This window comes from Trichoderma citrinoviride (genome assembly GCF_003025115.1).
Source record: "Trichoderma citrinoviride strain TUCIM 6016 unplaced genomic scaffold BBK36scaffold_2, whole genome shotgun sequence".
NCBI lineage: Eukaryota > Fungi > Ascomycota > Sordariomycetes > Hypocreales > Hypocreaceae > Trichoderma > Trichoderma citrinoviride.
The window spans coordinates 1,147,875-1,157,945 of record NW_020194710.1 but is presented as its reverse complement, the minus strand read 5'-3'; the positions used below and the strand labels follow the sequence as shown (position 1 = coordinate 1,157,945).

The 10,071-nt window shown below is 55.5% G+C and overlaps 3 protein-coding genes across 3 annotated transcripts; 1 reads left to right on the top strand and 2 right to left on the bottom strand.

The window, feature by feature from the left end:
- Positions 1-3,253: 3,253 nt before the first annotated feature.
- On the top strand, positions 3,254-3,580 carry BBK36DRAFT_1110569 (hypothetical protein; the record flags this gene model as incomplete). Its single annotated transcript, XM_024889600.1, has 1 exon — positions 3,254-3,580. A coding segment is annotated over one exon (327 nt), but the record flags the coding sequence as incomplete, so codon positions are not given.
- An 861-nt stretch (positions 3,581-4,441) lies between these two features.
- On the bottom strand, positions 4,442-6,959 carry BBK36DRAFT_1110598 (hypothetical protein; the record flags this gene model as incomplete). The annotated part of the gene is made up of 2 exons (XM_024889604.1): positions 4,442-5,889; positions 6,056-6,959. 2 exons carry the CDS (start codon positions 6,957-6,959, stop codon positions 4,442-4,444), a joined length of 2,352 nt encoding a protein of 783 aa, XP_024752918.1.
- A 1,235-nt stretch (positions 6,960-8,194) lies between these two features.
- BBK36DRAFT_1138021 (hypothetical protein) lies at positions 8,195-9,866 on the bottom strand (the record flags this gene model as incomplete). The annotated part of the gene is made up of 6 exons (XM_024893213.1): positions 8,195-8,230; positions 8,382-8,551; positions 8,591-8,637; positions 8,715-8,784; positions 9,285-9,386; positions 9,635-9,866. 6 exons carry the CDS (start codon positions 9,864-9,866, stop codon positions 8,195-8,197), a joined length of 657 nt encoding a protein of 218 aa, XP_024752917.1.
- Between the last annotated feature and the right edge of the window lie 205 nt (positions 9,867-10,071).

Here is a 10,071-nt window from a genome sequence, read left to right as displayed (position 1 = left end):
GTGTATCAATGCCCATGGCACGGGCTGCCAGATGGTCGGTGGAGTTGCTGGCCGCATTGATCCGTCTAGAAGACCCGGCGTGTCTGGCTGTGGAGCGCCGGCTTGATAGAAGCGACAGCTCTGTGCTAAGACAGGCACAAGTGCTCCTTAGTTCCACCTACATGGCGCCACTGGGACCGACGGATGGACGAGGTTTGCTGGACTTGTCGTTGGTCGCGCGTGTCTGTGCCTGTCAGTGCCTGTCAGTGCCTTGTGCCTGGTGCTTTGGCTAGCGCACGTGTGACACCGTGATGGTGATGGTGATGCCGATGCACTGATGCCTTTTGCAGATAGTATGAAGCAGTCCACAATCCAAGCCGAGTTCGGCCCTCTTCCCCGTGACTTGCCTCGTGATCTCCCTTATTCGTATTGTACTTGTATGCTTGCCTGCCTCTGAGGAAAGAACAAGCGAGTGGAAGCGGCAGTTGAGACCAAGCGGCTGTTTCCGCACCGGTTTCCGCGCCGGTTGTCGTGTTCCGGAATATCTGCGCCTCCGGGCCGATATCTATCCTCCGTTCTCGACTCAGAGGCATCGCAGCCTCGACTCTCGCAACACCAAGCAGAGTTCGATACCTACCAGTAGTACGGGTATGCAACACCACGCCCCTCGACGCACCGTATTCTAGGCTCTCAACCCCATTTCCCGCGCCCCTGGCACTGGAATCACGTCTTGCCGCCCCCCCCCCCCCACAGCGTGTCCGTCCGCTCAGTTGACGCTTTGGCCTCTCGCTGCCCTCACCAGCTCGACTCCAGAAGCCTCCCGCGTCTCCGCTTGCCACGCCAGGCTCAGTCTAAACACCGAAGCTCCGTCATCTCATTTGCCAGCATCACGTTCCTCCTCGTACTGCGGACCGGAGTCGACGCCTTCTATCTAAACTGGAAATCCGTAGTGCTGCCGACGATGCACGCACGGAGCGTCCGATTCATAAATCGACTACAGAAGTATTAGTATATGCTTACTTTGAAGCTCCCCATCCAGCCCTGCGTTAGCTCAAACGAATTCGACTACTAGTACTTGTACTGATACGGGGAGAGGCGGAAGCCCGGCAGATAAGAGAAATGAACTTGGTCGGGGTCCCATTGCCACCGCGTTGGCTGGAAGTCCATGTTTTGTAATCGACCGCAGGCATAACCAGATGCTTTCTCTGCCGGCGGAAACCTTGCGGGACACGGAAAAGAGAGTCGGCCAGTTCTGCCCTAGTACGAGTACTGCCTAGGTAGTCCTAGGTCTGTCGACCACTCCTCCAGCCGTTAGCCTCGCCCCCGGCAGAGCTTGGCTGCTAGGGCTCCTGCGAGCGAATCACTTGGCCCCGTTGTCCCCCTTCATGAATCGCTGTCAACGGCACTCGTGGGTGTAAGCGCTTGGCGTCAACGATGGCTTCTCTTCTCCATGTCTTGGTTGAGATCCCGATGGAAGTGCCGGGCGTCCATCAAGGTCCACACAATGTGGAATTGGCCAAGACACCTCTCAGACTCGTGCGCCTTCTTCAGGATCGGGGACCACAGTACACATCGCTTGTCGCTCACGTTTTCTCTCTCCTCCCGGGGCGCCCTTTTCCGCACCTGTAGCCTGGTCATTCCGCGGTCCGGGCTGTCGTCGGAGGCGAGCCAATCACAGGCACCCAATCCGAGAGGCGATTACTCTCTACGGCGATTCTTTAGTTGGCAGCGCTGGCGCCAGCCGTTCCCTTTCCTGGTATCGACGGCTGACTGTCGGATAAGCAGAAGGCTTGGTAGCCAAAGTCAACGCCTACTCATCCCTTGCTGCAACAGCCAGGCTTGCTCTCGGACCGACCATGTCATCACGAGAGATTGATTCCATGTAACTGGAGACGGCAAAACATCAAATGCAGCCGAACAGATGGGCTTCAGAATATCCATTCATCGCATAAACTATTATTATCAATGCCGCTACAGATTATAACCCCCCCCTGCTGGGTCCTTTGGCTCGCTACCAGATATGCCTCCACAAGCCTCACGCTCAGACCACTGCAATCTCTGTGCTTACGCTCTGATCTGATATCTCCTAGAGCCGTCAACACCTTGTCTGCTGCTATTCCCGCCCTGAATGGTTGAGCCAATAAGCGCAAGCGGCCGAGCAAGTTACCAGAACGATCCGGAGTTTTTTGTGCTTCTCTGGTCTTGCCTACTGCCTCTGGTCATCTGTCGCTTTCGCCATGTACGCAAGTGCGCGACTCATCTATCAATGTCCGGCCTCCCCTGGACAACAAATTGCCCATCACCTCGGGCTTCACAGCCCGATGACATACTTTAGCCGACGAGACCCGGACCTGGTTCCCCTGTACACAGAGCCAGCTCCGGAGAAATTCTACCAATATGTCTCCTTTGATAATCTTGACAGCATCACGATGCTTGAATCATGGACTGACTGGGCCTTAGATATCGCGCAAATGATACGCCTCATAACAGAACGTGATGAAGGGGAAAATGGCACAGCGAAATGATCTCACGGCAGGCTGTGGAGTAGCGCGCCCTCGTCTTACCGTACGCCCAAGAGGTTGCTCGCCTGTATCTCTCCCGAAGCATGCCATCGGACGAGTACCTGCCGACGGCGGTACGTGCCGCGCCTCTCCCACCCTCTGTCATCTTGACTCTCACCGTTGCCCGCTCTTTGATATACGGAGGTGCCACTCTCCGCTCTGCTACAGGTATGTAGCAGATGATGGGAGATATCCCACCATACAGGCCGACGACAAAACCACCAACAGCTTCCATGGAACAATACGAGTACTACTCGTCCCTATCCAACGGCCCCCCACCACCTGCAAGCCGATCGAAATAGGAAGAGGATGTGCATACCAGCATGAGTGATGTGAGAAGAAGGGGGGAACAACACCTTGATGGACCCTGAAAATCTCACCTCTCTCCCTCGCCGGCAATTTCATGATACACGCCATGCTATGATAAACCACACCTATTCACCTTCGAATTAGCTTCACTCCTTCTCACTGGCCCCCAAAACAAACTTCCCGTCCATGCGGACCGTAGTCGCCTCGACCTCGAGAATATTCCGCTTACTCGAGGCATCTGCCGAATCTGTCCCGCTTCCGCTAAAATCTTTTGCAGCAAAAAGCGCTCAGCGGGGAGTGAGAAAGAGAGAGAAAAGCGCCGAGTCTCGATTCGTCTCGCTCGCCCACACCTCTCAAGCTCATCTCAAGCCCCAAGATGGTGGCGCGCACGCCAAAGCCACAACCCACCTCCTTGTCATCATCCCATTGCCTCTTTTGATCCTTCGTCTCGGGTCTCGGACCAACTGATTCTGATCTTCGTTCGAACTGCACGCCCCCCCGCTAGTGCCTACCGTGGCTGCGTGGGAGGAGGAGCGCTGGCTACGGAGATCCCCCGTATGCTTGTACAAGAGCTGCGGGAGTGTTCAAATGTCTCAAGCCTTCTGCACTCCCTCTACGACGTACAGAGTCTATTTTTGTTAGTACCACTCATGCCTATCTCTACTACTCCGTTCCTGGCAGTGCAACGACGCAGGTGCCTTGTTCCTGGTGCCTTGCAGTTCGATAGTTGACTGCTACCACACTACAAGCACTTGCCAGGCGTTTGTTCACTCTGGGCTGGCTAGTCGTGCCACTTTCTCTACTCTTCCGTTACAGCGGATGGACATACGGAGCCCTTGATGTAGCCGGTCCGCTTTCACCCACCGCGTGGAGCGCGTTTGCTTTGGGCTTCATGAAACCGGCCACGCCGAAAGCTAACAACAACGGTATCAACCACGTTTGACGCCGCCGTCCATCTCGTATGTCATCACACAGGTGCTAAGTATCATTAGTGCATGCATGTGCGTACGGGTATGGAGGACGGGAGTACGGAGCATTCTGATAGCCAGCCTGAACATGAAGTGTCAGTTCCTGGAGAGTCGGAGTGGCGTGCCCACCCACATCACCTTGTTATTACCAGTACCACACACATTTGTCTGTACCATGTAGCTCGTACGGAATAAGGTAGCTGTCATCAGGATTCGATACTACTTCATCATTCACTGTCTGTCCGGAAGGAACATGCCAAAATTGATGCCAAGATGTAGATTCCCGCCAGCTAATGCAGCCAATAACTAAAGTTGATACCTCCCAAACAAGCATGTAGTATATGCAGACATTCATTGCCGCTCGTCATAGACGTCCAGTAAGCTATTATACAAAGATTTTTTTTTCCCATCATGCGATAACGTACAGGTCCACTGACAAAACAAAAGAAATATACACAGGGGTAACAGTAAAAAAACAAGAACCATAGCAGACGAGCCACGTGCGAAATATGTATAATCGAAACAGGAAGGAAGATATTTTTTGACTTCACCGTTTCCCCCACCTCATGATAACACCACGAGGCAATAGTATGCCGTCGTATGTTGAAAATTGATTCCAGGTAATCAGAACATGATCCACTCAACCCCGGCTCCTGGCCCGCCGAGACACTTGGTCCAGTTGAAGGGACCTTTGCCAGTTCCCGCGGCGTCGTAATAGTGAAGTTTGGCTTCGCTCTTGACCTCCCCTGACCATAGCTTCTCGAGTACGCCCAGCGCTGCCAAGTTGTTCATGTAACCGGATCGGCTCATGATGCCACGGCACTTGTCGCGTATGATGTGCTGTTGAGACTCCACGATGCATTCTGACCCGGCCACGAACAGGGGCCATAGCAAGAACTTTTCTGCGGCGCTACCGGTCTCGAGACTTGTTGCGTGATGCACAACTTGGCTGACCAGATTCTGGAAGTTGCTGTGCGTCGAAGGCCCATGTGGGTTCGCTAGGCGCTCAGAGTAGAGCAAAGCCGCATATCGGAACGCCTCAGAGACAGCTCCCAGATCATGTATTTGGCTTGTGGTTGGTGATCCTGGTAGTGACATAGCCACCGAGGTTGCGTCGAACCGCCAGTCCTGAAGCTCCTGCCGTGCTGCTTTCCACTCCCTCCAGAAAAGGTATTGGCGTTCGTCAAAGGATACCGATGAATACATCGCAGAGGCGAGCATCTCGTCGTCGTCGAGCTTAGTGGCCAAGCCGTTTTCGCCTGGGCGTGGAGTCGAAATTGTTTCAGTGTGTCCGTGAGCCTCCTGCTGCGGTTGAGTTTGCTCGCTCATGCCTTGTACGGGACGGTGTTGTGATAAGAGATTCAGGCGACCTAATTTGCCAATGGTTTTGAAGAGGCTGCGATCACACCCAATCATGTTTTCAGATCCAGCAGGCAGATCCTGCACGTCAGGAGAAGCCCCCTCGAAGCCAGGAGCCAGTTGTGCTTCTCGCTCGTTGATGCTAGCCGAAATGGCATCAAGGTAGGTAAACAGAGCCTCCATCCATGTAGAGTCCCCGGAAGGAGTCGAGTCTCGGGATTTCCTCATGGCCAGAATCTTGCGCACGCCTGCAAACTGCGTATGGAACTTTGCAATGCCGGATTCAACCATTCGATAGTGACAGAGAAGGAGGATTGTTGCAAGCGCCGAGTCATGGCACGACTTTGATGGATCGCTAAGCTGCTGGTTCAGAAGGTGTACGGCCATGCTTCGATGTTGTATCTCATCATAGAGTGATTTATCCTCTAGTTCTGACGCCTCAGTCGCCTCAGAGGTCTCTTTCTCCACCATCAGAGTTGCGAGCAACTCGCTTGTTCCGAGTCCCAGGCTCAATCTCCTCTTCATCCGCAAGCTACAAGCTGATAAAGCACAGATGGCGTGTTGCACGCTCGGGCTGTCTCGTGCCAGGCGAAGGACATGTTCTCTGAAAGGGTTGTGGGGGCCATCTATGAAGACCATAGAAGGGGCCATGGTGATCCTGAAATAATCCATGAAAAAGGGCATTTTGGCCAACAGAGCCGTCTTGGCGCCAGCTTGTCCGAACCATTGCACTTGCCCACTGCTATGGCGCCTCTGCAGTGCTACTTCTTTTCGTGCAATTCGCGGAGTAGAATCACCCGCGGCGCCGGCTTCGACTTCAGGAACACCTGCTCGCGCATTAGAAGGGGTAGGCCGGCAAGGGCGCCATGTGATGCTCACTGAGGCTTTCACACCCCCGCATAAGCTTGTGGCCAAGGTGCGACTCAAAGGGATCCATGTGGTGGTGGCTGATAGCATGATGGGCCTCTGAGGGGGCGTAGACCAGCCCGGGATAGGAGGTAGGGGCGCGGCAGTGGTCAAGAACCAGCACGGTTGGGGGGCTTTGCGCAATTGGGGAGCTGTGCTGCGCAGGATATCCTTCGTACAAGACAGTCGGGCTGTGGTTGAAGGGAATCTCCTCGCGAGCATATGATTGGCTCAAAGGAGAGAGATAATCCACTTCGCTGCCAACCGACTCGCACGAGGAAGAAAGCGCATCGGTGCTGAGATGGAGAGGATATCTAGTATATCTCGGTGTTCCGTCTGGCGAGTGCACAAGGCTGGGTGCGTAACCGACGCTGCCCCAGCTGCTCTGGGACATTGACGGGGCGTGGCCGTGATGGGAGATGGAGAGGTAGTCGTACGCAGGTACTTGGTATGCCGGGGTGGTAGGCGTCGAAGCCGTATGTGTGGTTGAGGGAATATCAATTGGGCTTCGAGCTAGTTTTGTCGAGAGAGCGGCGGCGCTGGACTGGGCCCTTGCCCGAGAGACGGGCGACTTCTTCGGCTCGCGGGTGACTGGAGGTGCCTTTGCGATGGGCAAAGACAGCCCGCGAAGCTTGCCGCGGCTGGCAACGCCGACACCCCAGGTAAGCTGGGTCTTGTAGCCAGAGCATTCGTTGCCGATCTCGAGGCATTGAGAGCAGTAGGGCCGGCGTCGATCGCATTTGACATTGCGCTTAGAGCATGTAAAGCAGTCGTCCGTAGCACCACCAGCAGGGGCGCGTCTTCTGCGCTTGCGGATGGTAGCCGCCGTGTCTTTGGCAGCCACGGCCACGGTAGGTTGCGCTAGCGGAGCAGTCATGTTGATAGAAGAGAGTGCTGAGATTATGTGCAAGAGTAGGGAGCCGTGTCTTTTCTTTTCCTTGGTGAAGAGAAAAAGAATGAGTTGCTTCGTAGGTTGTAGAGTTACTCAGATGGGTATAGTTGATATCGAGGCCAATGGCTGAAGACGAATGGGAGAAATATAAGGAATGTTGGGAAGAAGCAAGAGGTGAGACGGTGTACTCCGTAGAAGAATTGGTTATGCCAATGAAGCAAGTTGTGCTGGGAGCATGAAACCTCAGTTGAGAACGGGCATGATGGAGGTTATGTATGAGAGGGACGGAATTCTGTGTGGTGTGAACCGGCGCGGTCATGGACCCGGCTGATATGGAACGGCTCATAGAGCATCAAGGTCAGGATGGCACTTCACAGTAGCGGCAAAGGCAGTGGCAGCCGGGACGCTTGTGCCATGGATCGTGAGCAAGGGGCGACTTGCAAGTGATTTCATGGTGGTGGGCTATCTGGATAGAATCCCCGTCCTCTGCAGTAAGAGCCAGCAGCCCTGGACGAAGAGGAGATCAGCGGGCCTGGCACATGAAGAGAGCCTAGCTTAGGACCGGGATTCTTTCTCCAGGGAGGGGTGTGCAGTCAAGACCGTCCTCGGTCGGCCCTCTGGCAGGCTAGCATCCCAGGACACTCGAGTGACAAGGGGCCCAAGTAAAGAGAGCCGCAGACAGGGTGGGTAGTAAGGCATGTGCTGCATGATGGGGAAACAGGGGGGAGGATTAGGGCCGTTCTGTCTTTGATGCCGGTCCCCTGCCCTCAGGGCAAGCCGGGGTATGCTTAGATGGGGGTCGTCGATTGGGGAAGGGATGCGAGAGGGTGTGTGGCATGGGCTTTGTAGATGAGGCGGGCAGACACCTCTACCCAGCTCCGCTGCTAGTACGTAGCAGCATGCAGACGCCAGCAAAGATGTAGAGATGACCCCCAGGACATCTTAAGTCCATGCATCGACTGGCATTGGCACATGGACAGTGCTTGTGAATGGGCTTCTGGCGCGCAGGCCACCCCCTTCCCATAGCTTTTGGGCCAGCAGAGTACTTGCAACTTGCTACCGGCCCTGAGGATGAAGTATGGTTGAAACTCGCAGGCATGTGCCTTTGTATGCAAGAGCTGAGCGAAACGTTTCCTCTGCCTTTATTCTTGGATACAAGATGAAACTTGCAATCGTATGTTGCTGTTTTTGTCCGCCTCGGTCACGCCGTGACCGGCAAGTCAGCCATCGAAATGCTCCTGCTTGGACAAGTGCAGCTTCGATTCCTCAGGTCCACAGCAGTGAGCTCTCGTAATTGCAACAGCCGAGGATATGAAGCACGGAGCAGTACGGAGTAGACAGCGCTTATTAGCTTGCAAGCCGACGGGATCCCCTTGGACGGAACAAATCGAGAGCTGACGGACCTACTCTGCCGGCGCCGCCCTTTGACTGAGACGAGATGAAATGAGACGGCGTCCTTGGGAGAGACTCAACCAGGTCGGTCTGGCGCGCAATGCTGGGACAAGACGTCTTCTGGCTCCGGAGCAGTGAGGCGCTAAGAGGCCCTGGAAGCGGCTCCAAGTTGGTGTCTAGCGTTGCTGTGGCTCCAATTGCACAGGTTCTTTTGCAAAACCCACAGGGAACCCACTCGGAGCCGGCGTTCACCACGCAGATACGTCTCGTACTGTGACTCCATCGTCCTGCCTGGCCCTACTGATAATGCTGGGTACGGCCTGGTAGCAGTACTTGCGGGAGCCTTACCTTCGGAGGCGGCCGCCGCACGCTGGTGCCCAGTAGTAGGGGTAATTGGTCCATGATGAAAGTGCTGGAGCTGCGCCATGAGGAGTTGGTTAAGGCGGTAATATCAACAAGAGGTCGAACAGAAGAAGCGATGAGGTCCTTCGTGTGCTTGGAGAGCCGCCTGAAGACCATCCGCTACTCGAGGGCATGCATTGCCAGTAGCGTCGGCCGAGCCATCTGATGCTTCTGCCATCCTCCGAGTCCCAGTCCCTTTCTTCGAGCGAGAGCCGGTAAAAGCGGCTCAGAGTCCCCAAGGCTATTGACTCCTCGTACGAGCATGGAGGATTGAAATAATGCCCCCCCCTCCCCGGCATAGCAAACATCAAACAATACCGCAGTCAATGCTCTCATGAGGGGCATCGTGAGACGACAACGAGTGACGCAAATGAGGGACTGCCGGAGTATGACTCTCCGGTAGGGCGCACCCACCACCAATGCATGTGAGCAGCGGGCATACACTTGGACTTCGCCCGCACTCAGCAGCTCGAGACATCATCGGCGATGAACAGCGAACTTGTTTGTCTGACTGACTGGCTGGCTGGCTGGCTGGCTGGCTGGCTGGCTGGCTGGCTGGCTGGCCGACACGCTGCTTGCTGGCTTGTGGGGGAGCGGACGCGGGCCGTTGTTGCTGGCCTGGTCCATTTGTTGCCTGATGGGTTAGCGGACGAGCAAGGTGTCGTGTCGTGGGAGATTTCGTCCGAATGCCGGGAAATTTTTTGCATCGGCAGAGGGAATCGCGCCCCCCAATCTCACCATAAACTTCCGCCTCTGCTGGCTGCGCTCGTCATGCTCACTCTCACTCACTCATGCCCGGCTCAGCCCGTGACTGACTCTGCGCCAAAAGGGGGCATCCCACGCGGAAACACAACGCCACCACTCACCGGCCAAGCACGAAACACTGCAGGCACAGCCGAACAGGTAATCGTCGTAGCTGATTGTCAGGGCCGAGAGCGGGTAACCAGCTTGTCGGGAGCTGTGCTCCGGGGCGCCCAGAAGGGAGGAGATGAGCACTGTAGGTGCGACGCTCGGTATGGAGGAGAGCCGCTTGGAAAATGCCACCAACCGGAGGGCCCTGTCGCCAGGCGGACTAGTCGCAGGGCCCGAGGCTAGCATCGTGCTGTTGGCCCGACCAGCGATAGATGCCGTGGCAGAAGCCGTTGATCGCATCTGACACCTGGGCTTGGCCCAACGGTGAAGAGAGGCTTGGCCTAGCTCTCTGGGCTACTGTCGACTAAGGCCCTGTGCTGTCGATCGACGCGTCTCTGCTGTTGGCTATGTTCTGCCCTGCGAGGCGTTTGTTCGCTGGAGTCACTCCAGA